At 38.2% G+C, this 21,074-nt stretch overlaps 1 protein-coding gene across 1 annotated transcript in view; it reads right to left on the bottom strand.

The window, feature by feature from the left end:
* Positions 1–1,003: 1,003 nt before the first annotated feature.
* METAP1D (methionyl aminopeptidase type 1D, mitochondrial) overlaps positions 1,004–21,074 on the bottom strand; it is a 71,215-nt gene continuing 51,144 nt past the window's right edge. Inside the window, exons 2-10 of the mRNA XM_065931763.1 lie at positions 18,534–18,691; positions 16,372–16,521; positions 14,823–14,971; positions 14,229–14,271; positions 10,569–10,732; positions 3,837–3,934; positions 2,566–2,613; positions 1,582–1,660; positions 1,004–1,443 (exon numbers count right to left, since the gene is read on the bottom strand). Coding sequence (XP_065787835.1) covers positions 1,365–1,443; positions 1,582–1,660; positions 2,566–2,613; positions 3,837–3,934; positions 10,569–10,732; positions 14,229–14,271; positions 14,823–14,971; positions 16,372–16,521; positions 18,534–18,691 — 968 coding nt within the window. The 3' untranslated portion in view covers positions 1,004–1,364. The remainder of the gene's footprint in view (positions 1,444–1,581; positions 1,661–2,565; positions 2,614–3,836; positions 3,935–10,568; positions 10,733–14,228; positions 14,272–14,822; positions 14,972–16,371; positions 16,522–18,533; positions 18,692–21,074) is intronic.

Below are 21,074 nucleotides of genomic sequence, written 5' to 3'. Positions count from 1 at the left end.
CTCTCCAGTCCTATCACAGGGGCCACCTGTCATGGCAGTGACAGGTGCCCACATTTCCTTGGTGCTCTGGAGCTGAGCCCAATCTATATTTAGTGGATGGCAGCTTTGTATAACCCGTTTCAGTAGAAACAACCACTGACCGGTGGAACACCCCAAAATCATGGCCAGGGGGACACTACTTTGTACGTGGCTTGCTAGAAATCCAACCCTCTCCACCTCTGAGCCCAGGTGTGAAGAGGTTCCCAGGAGCTCCGATGAGGGAAGACAGTACCCAGGATGGGGATGAGCCTTGGGAGACTCAGAGTGTGGACCCTTGGATTTCACGCTTCTAAAGCAGGAGGAGCTGCTGGCAGGCTGAATTAAACTCATCAGCTCCAATCCTGACTGACTGACTGGGCCCTTGCCCTCAAAAATACCCGTGTCTCCTCTGGAAGGGATGTGCTGGGTCTCCAGTGCATTAGTGCCGGTCTGAAGAAAGCCAGTGTTGGGAGAGATCAATTTAGGGAGGATACCCGCCTGACACTGCTCACATCTGGGCAGGTGGGGCTGATGCTCCAACTCCCAGAGCAGAAAAATCCTTAGCTTGCCTCTGTATGTTGGTGAGAGGGTCTCTCAAAAGTAACCTTTGGGATGGCCCCACGGAGCAGTTTGAGGGCAGGGAGAAGGAACCACAGGGGACCAGAAAAGGCAAGTTTTTGGACTGATAACCCCAGGCCCCTGGTCTAGAGGCAAGGAAATGTTTGTAACTAACTCCTCCATTCGCCGGCTAATCTTTTCATCGCAAAGCAGCTATGAAGGGGAAAGAACCGGAAGGGCTGAGGGGCAGCTGGCCCCGCCAGCGCCCTCGGGGCGGCCAATGTGGAACCCACAAGGGGGGCGGAAAAAGAGACCAAAAAAAGAAAAAAAAATCGTAACAGCTAGGCTCGGGTTTTTCTTCCTGCTCGCGAGAGTGAAAAGTTCAGAGACTCCAAAATTAACCATAAGACACAGTGGTTTTAAGGAGTGAACGCTTTCTATTCGGGCAGAATCAAGGCTAGGGAAAGGGAAAAGTATGCATTGCTAAGACTTCCTAGTCTTCCAAATGAGGGCGTCCCCATTCCTTTCCAGATGCGTTTCCCGCGCTGGGAAACAGAGACTGGCTCCAGGATCCGTCTCTCCGAAAGCGCACGGCCACTTCGGGGCTTCAGATTTGTGTTCGGAACGGCTCCCAAGCCCTACCGCATTTTCCCTAGCCGGCGCTGCTAGGTGCTAGGTAGGTTACTCTAGGACCTGCTGTTAGCCAGTTTCTTCTAAAAGTTCTCCAGCTGGATTTCAGCAATTTTAGAAAAAGGGCCCCGGGTCTCTTGCGACCTTCGTGTTGCTCCTCAGGCCTCCTGGGGCAGTTTGGTCAGGATCTGCGCGCCCCTCGACGTGATGAGAACTGTGTGCTCGAATTGGGCAGACCTGAAACACACAAGACAGAGATGAGCGAGCTCAAGCGCCGGCCGGCGGGACAGGGATCAGCAGCTCGCCCGCGTCGTAGGACGAACCTAACCTGCCCTTCCAATACAATTTAAAAGCAACCGGGCAGAAAGCAAGCACCTTTGATTGTCCACGGAGACCACAGTCCATGAGTCCTCCAGTACTTTAAATTCAGGGGATCCCTCGGTTACAATTGGCTCTGTAAGAAGGAAAATATTTACTGCAGTGATCTAATCAGATTCTTGTCAAACATTGTTTTGACTGATTATTAAAAAAAAAAAAAAAAAAAGAATAAGAAGGTTCTCCCCCCTCCCTCCCAGTGCTTCCCCCCACGAGTTCATGTTGTCATCTCGCAAGCGCTGATAATTGATGTTGCTTACATAGTATGCTACAAACTGAACAGTAGGAAGAGGAAACGCTATGGCATTCAAAAATGTATGAAGTTGTCTAGTTCGTAATTTTTTTAGAGAAAAAAGGGCATTTTAATCAAGACTTAATTAGGACCCTGTGGATAATAACCACCCAAACACCAGTCCCTCTTATAAATATCAGTCGGTTTTTTAAAATATTTGAATTTTTAAAACATGCTCAAAATGTTCATTAATCAGCAAATAACAATTTTCTTATTTCACTCTAATTGCTTCTCCATTAAGCCCCACAGTCAGAAATATGATGCCTTTGGGGCTTTAGGTGATTGGAATTTGGTGGTGACACCAATCACGTGATCAGCCAGGAATGGGTCGACAGAGAGTATATGCCACTTGCTGACAGGGAGCAAGGGACATAATCGCCTCTAGTTACTGGGTGTTAATGAAAGAAGAAAAAAAAAAAAACCACAAAAAAGCAACACAAAAAACCAAACACCACATTATGTTGGTAACAGAATTAAAGGTTGGACGGCTGTGTCTCCTAAATGTGTCGGTAAGTATCTGATTTAGGAAGATGGGGCTAGAGGATATTATTTAATCAGATTTACTATGCATCTGAATTATTTCATTACACTGATTGGCTTTATTAGTCCTTCACCGGACTGCCTGGCCTAGGCCAGCGCGGCTGCACTGCGCCAGGGAGCCCCTGCTCTCTAAAGAAGAACTTAGCACTAACCTATGGTGAACGCCATGCCCTCCTCCATGAGTAGATCACTGTCATTTGCTGTAAGACAAAAATACAAGTGTGGGGCATGGGGATGGGATGTGGAGAAAACAGAGAGAAATGGGATTAGAAGGGTTAGGCTGCACAAAAAGTGGTCATTTTATTTTTCTTTTAGGAAGAGGTTGCTAGAATCTTGAGTGGTGGCTACCCAGGGATTAAGCACCAGGCCCTCAGCCTCTGCATTTTCTGAGCTTGGGGTCAGGGCCCCTAGGAAGGGTGCACCAAAGCTGAGCAGCCCAGGTGCTTGAGACACGTTTTGGGCTCCCCTCTCCACTGTCCCCTTGCTGTGGCCACTTGCTCGGAGGTTTGCTGGCTCCCACCTCCCAACGGAAAGGGGAAGACATCTTGGAAACTGAGACAAAGGGGAAGAACAGGGGTGACCTGAAATACTTCCAGGGCTTGGCACTGGGGGGCACTCACCTGAGAGGCCCTTTCTGCACTCCAGCCTGGGCCTCTTACAGCTGCCTCAGGTGAAGTTCTTTGGCCTAAAGGAAGTTCTGACCTGCTGAGCGTCTAGGGATCTTTCAGGGAGTGTATTCCAGCTAGTAGTTCCTCTATGGGGCTGTTCCCACCCCGGACACAGGTCAAAGCGCCAGGATCAACTTTCCTTTGGTGCTTGTCCAGGTATGCATGCCTCTTGGGGACACTCCACAGAACTGCTTCATAGCCTAACCCAAGTCCCCCACCCCTTCTGGCCCAGCCTTGCCTTCTCACTGTAGGGAGAACATCCAGGGAGTGAAAAAACGGGAGACTCTGGGTATAATCTAGGAATCACTAAAGAGTACACGCTGCTAAATACATCAGCTGTCAACGCTGTGTAGGATGTAATGAAGTTTAACCACAACAGTCAGCAGTTAGAGAAGGGGGTAGAAAAAGAAAAACAGAAAACAGTCATATGTGCATGCTGCTGGGACATTGATGCAGTGGTGTTTGTTTTCAGTAACTTTTTCTAGACAAATATCCCTTGTGCCTTCCAGCCATCACCCTTCAGGAGAAGACAAAAAGCAAAACAAACCTTATTTGGGGATTGAAATGGCTGGGCTCTAATTTAGTAACATAGTAACATACTGGTTAGGATTAAATAGGACCACCCCCCCCAACACACACACACCCTCATAGGGAAGGATGACAATGTGAATTCTAAGTTCCAGCAAGAGATTCAGGAGCAAAACTGCTTTATCTTGACTCCTTTCAATAAGCAGCTCCCAAACTAACTTTCTTACCATGATGCCAAATTTCTGGATGTCCATGAAAGTAAGATCCTATCCCATGTCCCACAAAATGTGGACAGACTTGCAAACCATTCTGATGAGTTATCTGGCTTTAAAAGTGACCAAACAAAATAGTGAATTAAATTGGGTCATTTTAAGTACATATATAGACAAGACAAAGTCCCTTCAAAGTATTCTCTGAAAAAGAAAAAAAAAAAATACAGTTCTATTTAGAGTCATATGGTAACAATTTGTTTTCATTATTCTGGAAAAATTTTATATTTTGTCACAGCTTGCAACAACTCCCTTTGGATACATGAAGAAAAAAGATACGTAGCTAACACAATAGTTTGCTTCAATTACTTTAGTACAGCACTCAAACAAGGTCACTTTTAGATAATGAGCATGCATACACACATATACAGTGCAATATAACCAAGATATATGTGCAGGTAATGCAGGTCATACAAACCTGCCTGATTTGTATGGAGTTTCACTAAAAGACTGTACAAATTATTACTGACTTGGGAACCAAACAAAAAAAATTTACGATCTGAAATGTGACTTCTATAATTGCTTATTCTGGTCTATTTCAGAACATCAAACATTTTACAGACACATTTATACAAAAGGTCACATCTGCTTTGTCAATATTCTTGAAGCACTCCAAAACTTTGTGATTATTTGAGATTTCTACCTAAGACCTATACCATTAACAGAATTCATAAAAGATGCTTTTTAATTGCTATGATGCTTAGAAGAAGCTAGTATTGTGATTCCTAATTCTTAATGCTACATTAGTTACTTCTACATGCAAATCTTTTGGATTCCATTTATTCCATGTAAGTGAAATCTTAGAATCCAACCCTAAAATCTTCATCTACAAGATTAAGAAGTTGTTTTTGAAATCAGGTGGACATGTTCATTTCTGGGAGCACCAGAAAGACAAGAATGTACATACCATGAACAATTTATATTTTCATGCGGATGAAGAGCAAAGTGCCTTAATCCTAACAATAATAATGGATTGGGATTTATAGGACTACTATTTAAATTCTTAACCAAACCAAAGTTCTTGGATCCCAAGCTAGTTTTCAGCAGCCCTTTGGTTTGGTTTACCACAAACTCAAAGGCATTTAGCCAGCATCTTTATGAGCATTCCTGTCAAAATACTTTTCTCTAGACATTTTTAACCTTCATCTCTGTAAAATGTCTTCACTTAGGCCAGGATGTCACCATAAATATCAGATGGGCAGTCTCTCATTCAGATTTAATTTCCATGTAACAGAAATAGGTGAGCTATACATGTGTTGAGGAGAGGAACGGTAAGTGAATGCTTTTATCTCTTAATTTGTTCTTTATGGTTATACTTATTTCTGTGTGTCTTTTCACTCTGGACAGGAGGTATAACAACTTTTCCAAGTTGTTTCTATTTGTACCACACAATTCCTGAATAAAAACTTAGGATGGAGAGTAGATAGAGGCTGGAAGAGAGATTATTCAGTAAGATATGCTGATTTAGATTTTTTTTTTCAGTAAGAATAGGTCTTATCTACCCATCTACCCATTATAGCTATGTCCCAACAAACCTTAATAATTCTAAGAGGATTCATTATAAACTGTTCTTCTATTTTCTTTTCTTAAAAAAAAAAAGAACTATTTTTAAGGCTCTAACTGATTGGCAAGCATCACAGCTACATTGTGAATGTGTGTTACAGTGGCAATCTTCATTTTAATTTCTGATGAGAGGACAGGAAGAAAGCCCACTATGAAAAAACACTTGGGGTCCCTCCCCCCTCATATCTCTCATTCCTCTTCATAAAAGAAGCTGTGCAATTACTAGGTGGCTAAAGATATCTAAGTGTATTCTACAACAATTTACTGCCTGGATCCTGCTGAAACTTTTGGTTATAGGAGGATCATAGAAGATATGTGTCATGGATGCAAAGGTCAGAGGATTTCACAGCTGTGTGGAAAGAGGAAAAGATCAGAACAAATTTCCCTCAGTTCCTTGGTGGAGTACCTGTCTCAATGGTTGATTCTCAAGAACTAAATAAAAACTCCTGTCTGCTTTTTAGGGTATTTTCCTTTTGGATTGGTAGTTAGCTGTTTTAACACATACTTTCTGGGACTGAATGGAATAAAATCTCATTAATGTTTCTAATTACTGATGAAAAGCATGCCCCTTCTCCGATTCTACTGTGTACTGTTCTTCTATTTTGGAATATAAGAGAAGCCCAAGATTAATTTACATGATTCTAAGATTTAAATCTAACTTCTTGGAGACAATCCAAGTGATCTATAGAAGCAAATGTCTGCTCTAAAGTGAAATCAAGTGCTAGAAACCCTAGTTATGGCACAGGAAAGTGGAGCATGCAGGCTTCTGACTAGTGTGTTGGGGAAAGTGGAAGTGTTGGGTGGGCAGGGGTGCCCACAAAGCATACGGTTGCTCCTTAACACCAGCCATCACGGGTTGTGACCTATTTTTGAGCATGAAGGTCTTCTTGCCTTGGATATTACACAGATGAAATCTGCCTTCTTTTTGTTGAAATCTGCTAAAAAGAACTCTCTGAGTATTAGCTCTTCTGTTCTGATTTTTTTAACTAAAAACTCTCTAAGACAGCAGCTCACTTTAAGTCTGAGCACATTTGGGATTTGAAGCCCTTCATATAGAATATTTGGGGAGGAGGAGAGAGATGTGTAAAAGTAGTTTATCAACTTACTTGAAAATTATTCCGTGTTACAGTTCATGTTTCAGGTGTGGTTTAGAGTTAAAAGATAAATCTCTCTTAAGGAATTTTATCCTGTGACTGTTCTCTTAATTGAATCCCCTTTCATGGGATAGTTTTCCTCAATAAAAGTTTTGTCTAGATAAATTAAAATTCTTGATACATTTAAACTATATTTTATGACTAAGAATACATTCCCCAAGAGGGCAGAGGAGTACTATTTTTAAGTACACACTCTTCTAAAGGAATAAAAATGCACATGGAAATAGTTTTATTACTATTTCTACATGAATTCTATCAACAGAACTGATTTCCAAATGGTCACATCTCTAATTAAAGGACCTCAAATGGCACCTGATTTTCTAAGTTATGGAATTTTACTTTATTTTTTTCAGATTTTTATTTTAAGCAGTAGTCTTTGGATGCAGGAATGCACAAATTCAAGGATTCCCTCTAATTGAAAAGGAATGTTTAAGTACAATTAGTAATATTTTTGAAAGTCAACAACTGTTTTCCAAAGGAGGAGTACATTTTTTTTTGTTTCAAACTGGATCACAAATTACTGTATTTTTCTTACAATAGTGCTGAACTTTTATTTGAGGTTTTCTGTTTCTGAAAAGCAGACATGATGGATTGAAATAAAAGATAATTTATTGCAATGCTTACTTTCATGTGCAGACAGAAGCAGTGTAATTGTAATTTACAGTAGCTGTCAAGAAAAAATCCATCACAGATGACATTAAAATGACTTATTTTGCCTGAGCCACTTATTGTTTAAATGTGCATAATCTAATAGAAAGAGATTATTTTAAAAAAATCTGCTTTATATTCTTCTAAATTAATATCAAAACATATACTTATGAATTAAACATTAAAAACCATTCATTGATACTTTCATCATGACATTTACAAGGATAAGTTTAAATTATTTTTGATTGAACTGTCACATATTTGTGATGCATGAATCTACACATTCACAGTATTCTCATATGTACAGCTCATATCATCTAAGGATAATTACAAAAATACAGATTTAGAAATATTTTAATGCAAATGGAGGTACAGTGAGCATAATAATGCTGTAACCTAAAGATCACTAGACATCCCTCATAAAAAAGAAGGGCACAGAGAGAACTCTTTTAGCCAATACTTCTTCGGAGATATCCTATTCTTCTGGTTTCAGAGAATTTCAAAATTTCCTATAAAGATCACCAGGTTTTTGACATGATACTACTGAAAGAGTAGAGAGAGGCTATGCAAACGATGGTGAATATCTTAAACGAGGCTGAGTTGAAAGATGTTTGTAAACCTTTGGTCTATAATGATTCAGAGTACTTCTGGCTTAAAGGTGGAGACTGTTTATTTACTCCCTTGAGAGTCTGCCTGAATAAGAAAAGGCGAAATAACAGATGTCCAGAAACACTGCCTTAACACATTAGAACAAATATTTGTTAGACTCAGGGCCAGTTTCCTCCTCAGAGGCAGACACAAACCATCTAAATAATGAAATGCATTAGAGTAACGGAAAAAGTTCATTGTCTATGTTATTTTTCACATAGTTTTGTAAGTGCGGTTGTCGGCACTGATCTGGTTTTCAAAGGAGCTTGTACATGCAAATTCATTCTCTATGAAAACTGACCTTTGCATCCAGATAGCTAAAATTCAATGTCACTTTCAATTTTACTCTTCTTCTTCTTTTTTTTTTTTTTTATGTAGCTAGAATTAATGTAGTGAATATGTAATGAAATGCATTATCCTGCATGGAGATTTATCAGATTTTCCGACTGAATGCTATGCTTTGCTAGTACTAGCTGGAGTTCACCTGCATGTTGGTGTGGCGTGTGGCTCTTTTTTGTAAAGAGTTAAGTCGTACACAAAAAAAGGGAACAAAGGTCAGCACCCAGCCGCCACTTGAATGTGAGATTTTTCTTTTTATTCCCCTTGATGTATACTAGGCTCTATGTTATTAGTCTTAATGATGGAAAATTGTAGTGTTGATACAAATCTTTTTTTCAAAGTAGTAGGCGGGAGCTCCATTTGTTAGTAAGTTTTTTGTGACTAAAAGCCACGGACAGTACATTTATGTAGCAGTAAAAGGCCTAGATGCTCTTTCCATAGCAGAGCTAATTATTCCTACTGTGACCTTACTGATCTAGCCTGTTCCTAGTACGTCTCATCTGCACGCCTGTTCCTCTGTGTAGATGGTGTCAGAGAATATGAAAAACCCTATAATGAAACCATTTTCATGATGGAGAAAGGCTACTGGAGTTGCACTTGCTACAAAGAGGCTCAATTATATGAGTAATTGTGATAATTTTCTACATTCATAGCCTTCAATGGGGAAAAAAGAATGAGAGCCACAAAGGAAAATTACTTTAACAAGAAAGTACAGAGAGTAAAAATGGAAGAAGAGACAAAAAAAGGGGAAAAAAAACAGAAAAAAAAAAGTTTAAAAAATAGATCTGGAGGGAGGAATAGCGAGACAGGGAGAACAACAGAAATGCTCAAAAGCCCATGTGCAGCTGTGTTGCACAATTAAATTGAATTTTTTTTTTCTGCAGTTGATGAATGTGACTACTGCAAATGTGCCTCTGTAGTTAGCTATCATTTGTTGTTCCGTGACAGGAAAAGGATAATTACCTCTCAGAGAGAATCAAAGGCTGACATGCCCTTTAGACACAGCCATGAATGCAGAGCTCGATAGAATGCTTGAATAAGAATCTAGTGTTCTCTGCCCCCTTCTACTGAAGAATAAATTTTGTTAAAATGCAAGAGCACCACCAGTAAATTTGTTGAACCCTAGGTGTTCAAAAATATGAGGTACATCTATCGACTCATCCCATTTGCAAAAATAAAACTGCATTTTGAATTCATTTCTATTATATTCATGGACAGTAAGATAGTGAGATATGCATTAAATTTCTTTTCCCAGTAGGGGTCTGATTCAACATTTCCTATGAAAGAACAGAGAGACACTATCCTTTTTTCCCAGGCTAGTTAGCCTATAATTTAAAACTGTCAAAAACACAATTTTGTTCAAAGTCTTCAATAAAAGCTTCTCCGATATAACCCAAAGAGATTTTACTAAAGTTTGATTCAGGCACTGTTACAATATTTTTAAAGCCATAAATACATTTAACTGATATTTTACTGCCTTTTTCCTTAAAGTATTCGAAGGCTTACGAAGAAAAAAGGCAGCATCTTTTCAAGGTGACTAAGCCTTCCATCCTTCAGACAAATGGGAAGTATTCAATGGTTCATATTAATGAGAGCAGTACTTTAAAAGGTACCAATGTAACCATCTTTAACAAAATATGTTACTTATAAATGAAAACACATATCCTGCACATCTACTTCAAAACAGTTAGGGGAAAAAAAAGAGATCTAAAGTAGGTAACAGATTACAAAGAAAAGTCGTGAATTCAGAAAATACACATACTCTCAAAAAGCAAGCACAGAAGGCTGTGTGGAAAGTAAACAGTGGTTTACAGGAAAAATGAACCAGACCAAAAAGAAAAAAAAGAAAGAAAAGATCACCCTTTCAGGCTGTTTGCTAATGCACTAATTTGAAAGGTAAGCCTTGCTTGAGCTAATGCTTTTTATCTTTCTGTCACAGGAATAATTTCACTTCATGCCTTTATAAAATCTAGCTTTTCTCCAGTCTCCTATTCAAGATTTGAGATACTTACCTCTTCTTAGCTACTCTTCCATGTTTGGTATGAGTCTGAATATAGGAACACTACAGACCAACACATTGAGCTAAAATTAAAGCAGTCATATAAATATTGCTTGCTGCTTCTATAAGTTTATTTGTTGACCTGATATAATTCACTTTTTTGAAATCTTTCTTTTTTTAAACTCAGGGAACAGCACTGCACCCTGGCAGTTCACATACTGATATCAGACTGAAATGATGGTTCTAAATCACAAAACATGTCATCAACTTTACACCAAGCCACCAATAACCTTTGTACCATCTGCCAGCCCTCCCTTTATTTGTCACTGCAAGGCTTACCTGATTGTGTTTCCAATGACAGAGAAGGGAGCCCCCGCTCTGCAAGCCGCTATTGCTTCATCTCTACACCTCCTGGCAACCTCCACTAACTTTTTACCACATTCATCCACCTTGCCCACCAAAAATGTTTCAGAGGTGTCTCCATGGTAGCCATTGTAGTAAACCTAAACACAGGCGGAAATGTACAAATATGTACAAAAATGTACAAATGTACAAATACGTCCTGTTTAAAAATCTATTCTCCTACATTGCATTCCTTTATATATTTAGTAGATTCATGTGTTTCACCCTTCCAGAATTATTAAGTTTACCTACAAAAAAAGAAGAAATAACCTTACAGAAACATGAAAAAGGTACACAGTGATATTACAAAAGTTTAAATAAATACATGACTAGCATGGCTCTTTCAGCACTATGATTATCAATATTCTTTAACATTTTGAGTCCTCATTTTATTTCTGAGGCAAAATTATATATGCAAAAATTGTGACCAAAGACATTGACCCATGATTACTACAATAGGTTTAGAGAATTCAGATGTATTTAACACAGTGAAAAGTTTCTTAAAGTGTCATAAAAATACTTATCTTTTATTTACCAGCCCCACACTTGGAAGTGATAGATAATGACAAGAAGAAATAAGACAGATGTATCAGTGTTATAACAGACAGAAGAAGAATTAAGTTCCAAGAACTGAAGTGGCTCAATATTGGAATGAAATAAGTTATAGAAAAATCCTATATGGAAGTGAAATCTTAATCAAATGTTCCAGATAGCAGAATGTTAACAGAAAACACTATACATGGATTTTTAAAGAATCAGAATATAACAAAACATGTTTAAGAATAAAATTACAGAAAAGAGCATTTTATCTGTCTTCAATGACTCAGAAGGTCCTGCAGGATCTTGAAAGACACCATATTCATTATAAAAATCAATAATTACCAAACACTGTAATAAATACAGAAGGTAGAGGAGACTGGTTGAATATTGATCCTTTGATATAGCATGGAATTTGCTATTTTGCATAAATTTGTCCTATGTAATTATTTTTCACATTTCTCTTTCTCATGAAGTAGAGCAGAAACTATAATAAAAAAGATGTTTATCTGAGCTTTCTGTTTTAATATGGAATTAATCTGTATACTCTTCTTCATTAAAAATACTTTTATATGCTCTGTAAGGGAGGCAGGAGAAGTCTTTATCTTCACTTTCAAGTCAGGAAATGGAGGCACAGACAAGTGACTTGTCTAAGGTTAGTGGCAGAAAACAAGAGGCAGATCCAAGTCAATATGATGGATTCTTGGCTTCTAATCTAGTGTTTTTCCTACTATATCAAGTGACCTTGCAATACAACAGTGTTTTATATATTTATTCCCATTTGTAATTCAAGAGAGTACAAATTTTTACTTTATACACAAGAAGATAACATTTATTAATAAAGAGTAATTATTAAGACAAAATTGTAACTCTGAATGTTTCTATAGTTGCTATTCAAGCAAAACTGTATTTAAAAAATCATTATTTGCCTTTTCATATTACTTTTCACTAGTCTAAAAATGACTACTTGAAAGATTCAATATATATGGAAATAATACTTTTGAAAGTCTGTGGCAATTATCTATAATTACTGTTTTTATCCACAAACTATTCTTGTTTTATACTTCATTTATTTAATTCTTCACTTATTAATAATTTAATAACATTTAAAATGTTTACTAAGCAACTATTATGGGGTATCACATCATCTTTTTTTTTTAAACATTCAACTTTCAAGGGGAAGTCTATTTTCTTGTGATATATACTAGATGTAAACAATGATCAAATGTAATGAGTATTTTCTGATAAGTAATGAAGTCTTTCATTTAATAAAATATTTCATGAGAAATATAATTGAAGTTACTGACCTGTATGTTCCTTGGTCCCTTCACATTTCTCTGTACACGTGCTTAGCTGCGTCCAACTCTTTGCAACCCCATGAACTGTAGCCCACCAGGCTCCTCTGTCCACAGAATTTCCCAGGCAAGAATACTGGAGTGGGTTGTCATTCCCTTCTCCAGGGGATCTTCCTGACCCAGGGATCGAGCCCACATCTCTTGTGTCTCCTGCATTGGCAGGCAGATTCTTTACCACTGTGCCATGTGAAAAGTCCTCACATTTTGAGACACTCAAAAACATTTCACTTTGATCATTTGAATGTTAAAAATGAAATTGTTTACTGAAAGTCTTCAGGAAACTTAGGAAAGGCAGAGACTATTCTCTTTGGGCACATTGGAAACAGGTGGGAAGGGCGTGCTGATTTCATTGAAAGCAGCAATTTTTATTAGGGGTGATTAGGTGAGATAATAAATGGATAGCCTCTAAGTCAGGTATAATCCAAAAGAAAAATGCATCATGAAAAATACTTTATTTCATGTATACTTCATAAAATACCTCCTTCTACATATTCTGAGCTGGAAAGGGAGCAACAATGTATGTGGAACAAATGTTCAAGTATTCTAAGTAGGACAAAATGATATAGAGAGTATTCACCATAAAAGAATTTTTGGCTATATACTAAGACAAATTGATATGAAGAGAAAAGGTTGAACTAATTTAAACAACTAAAAACAGACTGAACTAAACTACTGCATGCCAACCTCTACCACATTCCCACTCCCATCCAAGTTTCATGACCTGGACATGAAATCACTATTATTAAGAATATTTTCTCACTAATAGAAATGCTGTCTGTCTCAACTAGTTCTCAGCAGATGTTTACTTTATATTTATTTATTTATTTAAAATATACTTATTAATCATCAGATGTATAGAATTTATTTACAATCTCCATTATCCTAAGCTACCATTACATAATTTTTTAGTAAAACGAACTGCCAAAGCACAACTAACCTAAGTCTGAGAACTATGAAAGGCTAAGAAAATTAGAAAAGGTTAGAGCTTGTACAGTGTGAAGTTCCTGTGTTAAATTACCTGGGGCTGTTATTTGAAAGAAAGGCTGTTAACCATTTGGTGAAAACTTAAGTTCAAGAGAGAAAAGCACTCTGCGTGTATGCTTCGAGTTCAAGGCTGTCTATACCAGAAATGGAACACAACGTTACCTTCAGGGATTTTAATAAATCTAAGGAACACTGCTAGCAAAAGAGTTTCTGTCCAAATAGACTGACACACACAGGCCAATGTAGCCCCTAATGACAGAGTAAGATAATGACAGGCCCCACTCAAAATCAGCAGGAAGAGGAAGATCAATCTTGGCAGAGTGAAGGAAAAATGCTGGCTTTCTTCGCCTTAGCTCATCTCATATATATCTAGCTTCAGCAGCTGCCCAGTGCTGTAGGGCTCTGCATTAACTACACAGTGGATCAATAACAATTACACCTTCTCAAAAACATGACACATAGCAGGATTGGGTTGACATTTCACTTAGGCCAACATTGATCTCAGTGCATCTGATTCCAGCCCTAAATTCAAGTCAGGCCTGGGTTTACTTGGAATAAACACAGCGTTAAAGACAAAAAAGGAAACCAGCTGCTTGCGTCTGGGTCTGGAAGTAAACAGCACTTCCATCGGCGCATTTCACGTTTTCAATCCACTCTTCTTCCTGTTGCTACCAGCAATTCTGAAGTTGATCAAAGACTGTTTTTTATATGATTTACTCACCGTGACATCAATGTTGATAATATCTCCATCCTGAAGAGGTCGACTGAAACATAAACAGAAAAAAAAAAAATGATGATAGATCCCAATAAAAGGAATATAAAAATAAATACCTAATGACTACCATCAGAAGCCCAATGAATAGTGATGATAATTCAGAGTGGAGAAGGTTTGAGTGGAATAACTGTATCTAATCTTTAACTTAAATTAGTCATATCATTTTTACTAGAAATACATAATATGAATATGTATCATCACTGTTTAAAAATCTACTTATTCTCAACAAAATATACTTATTATTACCTTAATTTTGCAAAGAGTCAAAACAATAGTAGATGGTTAAAAATTTGAGATGGTAAAAGAAATATTTAATGTACAACCACCTTTTCAGATTACATATTGCTTTAACAAACATTAAATGGTGGTATTATGTCCATTTAGAAACAAAATACTTCAGAATTGTTGCTTTACCATAATCGGTTTCAAAAGTTTGCAGGCAGGTTTCAATTAAACTATAGTGTCTTTCAACATACATTATAGATCTTAGTTTCATGTTTCAGTTTCCAAAGGAAGAATATATTATTAAGCAATGAATACCTGTCAGGAATACCATGACAAAGTACGTTGTTTACAGAGGTACAAACAGATTTTGGAAAACCTCCATAGCCTAGAGGTGAGGGGTAGGCATCATGACTGATTATTTCCTGATGAACAAGAGCATCTATCTCTTCAGTTGTCATGTCAACCTGAAATATTAAATAAAGAAATTGTGAAGTGACAGTTGGAGATATCTCCTATATTTATTGACTATGCCTACAACCCTTCCAGAAGAGGTTGTACAAATTTACTGTGATAAACTTGTGATACAACATTTTAATTAATTATGATTAACACCAAAATCCTAAACTGTGCCTTTCTGACAATTGTTTGGGTATATGGTGGTGTTATGGGCTATTAGGAAATGGCCATTTTAAACTTTAAGATCCTTTCAATCACTTGTGAATCATTATATGACAGGATTCCTTTTTAGCCTGAAGATTTAAAATACACGTTCTGAGGCAATTCCTTCCTCTTCCTCAATGGTTAGTGGCCTCGGCTGATCAAAGCATATAAATTCTCAAAAAGATCTTCAGTTGAGGTGACAAAGCTTGAAAAGTAGGTCAACCCATGCCTTTTTATCCCAGCAAAACATTACATGGGTTTTGCAGCGATGGCATGGAAGTTACAGATCATCATCTGAAAAAATTAGTTTGATACATTTTGTAGAGATTCTGGTTCACTAATCTTGATTTCTTTCATACCAAAACAAATCAATGTGTTTTTAAAAATATTTTTCCCTTACTAGAAGATATCCAATTGCTCCCAAACTAAAAGAAAACTAAAATCAAGTTTTGTGGGCACATAAAGACTGTCTCCATGAACTCATATATCATAAGTAAAAGTCGAAAACAAGATCTTTTATTGAAAATTAACATTCCTTCAACTGTTTTCTTTATTTTATATTCACATTATGGTTAATTGTGTTCCTATAATAAGTCTATCACACAGATGTTACACTAAGTGTTTCATATTGGAGTCTCATTTTCTAAATGCTGCCCACCTTTTGGAAACTATAAGCCAGTATTTTCTTTTATGATCCTTACATAGCAGGATTCAGATTCAGTTTCAGATTATTCTGAAAGACCTAAATCTTATAGTAAGATAGTTGCATACAATTACATTGCTGAATTACCTACAGCTTGGTGTGTCTGGTCTGATCTTTCTTTGCAGAACCAATGCAAGAAAATAGGAGACAAAGTATGAGGCAAAGCAACTCTTCAGGCACAAGAAATAATGTGGGGAATAAAAGCAGAAATTATAGGCAGGAGTAAGAGGGCAGAAGTCAAAGCTGTCTGTCATGCAGCAACTTGGATAGGCTGACTGAGCCCAAGCTATCTTCTGAATTCTGCTCCTTAACAGTGAATTTGGATTTTAAATTATCTTTTGAATAAACAGAAAATATACAATTCCTGTCCCCTATCCCAAGGTTTTACTTAATTTTTAACAAATTAGATGTGTACAAAAGAAGAGTTAAAGGAAACAGGGAAAAGGGGGGGAAGGTTTGCTGCCCTTTAGGCAAGTCTTGCGAGGCTTCATGAGACGCCACCTTTAAACTCTTCCCGGCCAAGAGGAGGACATGTCGGGCCAGCTGACAAGCCTGGCGAAGCCCTTGAATCTGATCTTCATTCTTAACTTCTATGCTGTCTCCCCAGTCGGGTACAATTCCTGTCGTCACATAGTCTGGCTTCTTTATGTGCTTGAGGAAAAAGGATTGAAAATGAAGATCAGAACCCAGCGCATGACAATGGGATCATTTTTTCGCACACAGCCTCCTGCTTCATGGAGCTCTGCCCTTCCTGCCGGAGCACCGACCTCCGAAGCCAGCACAACAGACCCTCCAGGCTGCCCCCGGTTCCTTCCCCTGCCCTTTTGAACTTAACGTGGCCTGTTAGTGCTGCCTCTGGATGGTCTGTTAACCTTACTGGTGCTTTGAGTCACGCTGGACTGAAGGAGACTTCTGGTCAAAACAAACAGAAGTTTTCTTTTCTTCCTCCTCCAACTCTGTTAGAATTGCCATTGATGACAAATAGCACCAAGTTCCCCAACCGCCAAATGGTTAATTAAGAGTGCTTTCATCTCCTCGACACAAAGATAAAATTTATGCAAAGGGCAGCCCACAACACCCTCTCCCAATGAATGTATGTAAAAGGCAGACTGTCAAGTTCATGGATGTCTATCAAATACACACTTCCCCTACATGTTGCAACTGTACCCAAACTAAGAAGGAACTAGAGGGCAAAACAAAACAGCTCTTTTGCCTTTTCCTTTCTTTTCCCCCAAGTACATAAAAAATACTTTGAACACTTTCATAATTTGTCAAAAACAAACTCCTCCCTCCTCTGAAACTCAAAATGTTCAACTCTGTCCACCCTTGGAGAACCTTCTCCCCTACTAACTGAAATTCATGGGCAGTATTCAGAAAATAAATACTGTCTCACACACAGAGCTCCTTTCAGACCCAGGTTTTGCATAGCTCTTTACCAACTATTTATGGCAACTGCTACATGAGTTTTGTTGAACAGCACCCAGTAAGGCTACACAGACGTTGGGGACAGGAAGCTGAGGGCGATAACACTATTCAGTGAACATCACAGCAACTGTGGAAGGGCGAAGGTTAGGGCTCCGTGCTTTGTGAACGGCATCACACCGGATTTAAGGACCTTCACTTATTCCTGTGTTCAGATGGGCCTTTCTGACACAGGTAACACCATGGCTTGGGCTGCCACAGCCAAGTGTAGAATGAGCATCTTCCCTCCTATGGCTTCAGAGCCGGCGCCCACAAAGCGCTCCCGTCTCCACCGCCCCGCCTCCTCCCGGCTATGCAATCTGGCCAGGTTACAACCACAGGCAGAAGGGCTGTTAGCTTGTCACTGAAATTCTAAAACAATACATTCACCTCTCTGGAGACTTCTTTTTTGTTTTCGACGAAGGAAACACCAGAGACATACTCTGGGCTCTGGTGGCCTATCTTGTCATCTCTTGTCACAAAAATGGGCCACTCACCTTCAGGGAGTATGATATACTTAATGTGGATTTACTACCCCACAAAAAAAGTCATAGAAAGAGGGAAAGCAAAAAAAGTCATAGAAAGAGGGAAAGATTTGCCAAATCTTTCTTTCTTTCAGCTATTCTCACTCTTCCTAAATGATCCCCATACCTCCTTACACTGCATTTGGAAAAATGGATAGATTGTCTTTCACAGAATTATACCCTCTGAAAAAAATCAAGAATGCTTTGAGACAAGATGTTTTATCTAATTTACTCTAAAGGACAACTGAAAGACAGCATTAATAGTAACACAGAAAATGTAAAAGCAAGCTTTAGGGAAAAAACGTCTAGTGTATTGGTTTCAAGGAATCTTTCTTAAATGCTTCCAAGTGTCGTCAAAAAAATTTTTTTTAAAGTTAAGAAACTACATACATAGAATCTTATCTTCATGGTAGAAATTTAATATGGAAAATTTCATGATAGAAATTTAAATTCTAAAAGAATTAAGCAGTTAGAAGCCCAGTGACTTATTTTAAAAAGTGAATATTATAGAACTGCAGGATGTTAACACTTCCCAAATCACAGTTTTATATCACAGACCAAGTTTAAAAATTATAATTCAGACGGCTCAGAAATCAAAGGTGCAAAAACACCCCATCACTTCTGCAGTTAACCTTTTTCTTGGCTGGAAAAAGCAACAGATAATAGGCAGTGCAGTACCTTAGGGATTGGATGAGCTGGAGAAACTGCAGCCGGGAAAACTATACTGTGGGAAATCTCTCTTTGTCTCCGGAAAAAGAAATTTCTTCTTTGTTGACGGCTTGACTGCTTGTGTAAGTAGATATGATTGAGTGGTGACGAGAAAATCCTATGACAACCTGGGAGCAGAAATAGACGTATGTTAAGTAAAAAAAAACAACCCAAAAACCTACTTAGTGCTACATTTTCAGTTGTGTCGTTGTCTATTAAATCATTATAATAATCCTTTATTGGTTCAAAAAAGAAAAAGCTCCAAACAGAAAGGAAAGCAGTGATATTCTGAGCTCTACTACAATAGTAGTACAGCATATTTATTAGCTAATGCTATGTTTACTTAAATGTTTGACAATGGAAAACTCTACCCTAGTGGGAAACAAACATATAGAAACATCTGCGAAACACCAGGTCTATAAAAAGAGCAATTTGTGCTGTGGTACCTTAAACGCAGCCATGTCCAAGATGACCCTAGATTCAGGGCACCGTTTGGGTAGTTTTATATTCTTTAAGGTCGTTTTCCTTTCACGAATCCTGGACAAATTGCCAGCTGCACTTTTTTGCCCTCGATAGGATTACTACTCTGTGTTAAATTCATGTGCAGCGAGGCATTATACTGAAATTCATTGTAATGAAAGCTCAAATCAGATAAAGACTAAATAGTAAAAATGTAGGGTGCAACCCTGAAAGAAAATGAATGTAGGCTCCAAAAGTACCCACAATTGGAATTTAGAAATATCTATCAAAATTTTAAATGCACATATCCTTTGACTTGTCGGCTCATCTCCTAGGACTCTACCGTATGCAGTGATGGAAGTGTGACGATGAACTGCAGCACTGTTTGTGGTAGAAAAAAATAAGCAATAATCCAAATGTCCATCCATAGGGGACTGGTTAAATATATTATGGTAAATCTACACAACAGAAGACAGAAAAGTAGAGAGGTATTAAAGAGAAAAAGCTAAATCATCTCTGCATATTGATATAGGAAGAAGTCACAATATATTGCTAGGAAATGCTGAGCAGTACGTATGAAAAACTCATTAAGGTAAAAAGAGCTTGTGCATTTATATAAGTTTGTATATGCCTATAAAATTTCTGAAGATTGATATTCATCAATAGTGGTTATTTCTGGGGCATCTAATTGGGGCTGGGGTGGGAAGAAGACTTCCTGATTCACTCTATTTTCTCTAAACTAATAGACTTTTAGGAACATTCACTTGCATTATTTTTATAATTAAAACAGTAGTTTAAATCTCCCTTACATGCCATAATTGCATGTCAGGGGCTGGTAAACTACAACCCAAAGGGCAAATCCAGCCTGCTTCTGTTGTCATAGAGTCAACAACTTGAAAATGATTTTTATGTTTATGAATGGTTGAAAAAAATCATAAGAAAAATCCCATTTTATAACATGAAATTATGCAAAATTCAAACTTCAGTGCCCATAAATCCATAAATAAAGAGTTATTGGAACATAGCTATACTCATTCACTTATAATTAGTCATGGCTGCTTTTGCACGACAGTAGCAAAGTTGAATAGCTGTGACAGAGAACATGTGGCTCGCAAGGCCTAACATATTTACTTCCTGCCCCTTAGAGAAGTTTGTCAACTCCCGATCTAGAGAACTCGTTCTCAAAATGTGATGCCCAGACCAGCATCTGAGTATCACATGGGGAAAAGATGCAAATTCTTGGGCCCCTCCTCAATTTACTGACCCAAACTGTGGGATGAATTCAGGGATCTGTGTTTAACAAACTCTCACCCAGGGTGATTCTCATGCACACTAAAGTTTCAGAATTACTGGCCTAGAGTAATTGAAACACAAATCGCAGGTGAGTATTGGCCCCAAAACTCAAGGTCTCTAAGTGAACTGGAAAAAGGCACAGATGCAAACAGACTCCAATGGTCATTGATTCAGTGTCATGGTAGAAAGTGATGTCTGACTCTTTTGCGACCCCTTGAACTGCAGCCCACCAGGCTCCTCTGTCCATGGAGTTCTCTAGGGAAGATTACTGGAGTGTGTAGCCATTTCCTTCTCTAGCGGCTCTTCCCCACCCAGGGACTGAACCCAGGTCTCCTGTATTGCAAGAAGATTCTTTACCATCTGAGCCACCAGGGAAGCCTGTCAGGGTCATAAGTTTCACTCAATTATGTTCTTCCAGAAAGTTGAATATAATATTGTTGAATAAAACCTACAGAGCGATTTCAGGTATTATTTTAAACAATTCCAAATGCCAGACAAAATACTGCCAGGAATATCACCTTTGTTTGATAGACGCAGATTCTATTCCCTAAAGTTTGTAAAGTACAATATGTCCCTAAAGACACCACCACCATCCCCAGGGGTGTTAACTGGTCTAAGATGGGGCAGGGTAGTTTCCTAGTAAAAGTGATAGCTAGAAATCATAAGCCTGGACTTTTGTCTCAGCTCTACTACTTCTCAGCTGTGTGGGCCTGAGCAAGAATCTTGTTTTCAGTCTCAAGTGAGAATTAATTGGGATAA

Source organism: Muntiacus reevesi, chromosome 3 (genome assembly GCF_963930625.1).
Source record: "Muntiacus reevesi chromosome 3, mMunRee1.1, whole genome shotgun sequence".
Taxonomy (NCBI): Eukaryota; Metazoa; Chordata; class Mammalia; order Artiodactyla; family Cervidae; genus Muntiacus; species Muntiacus reevesi.
This window is presented reverse-complemented; position numbering and strand designations above follow the sequence as displayed.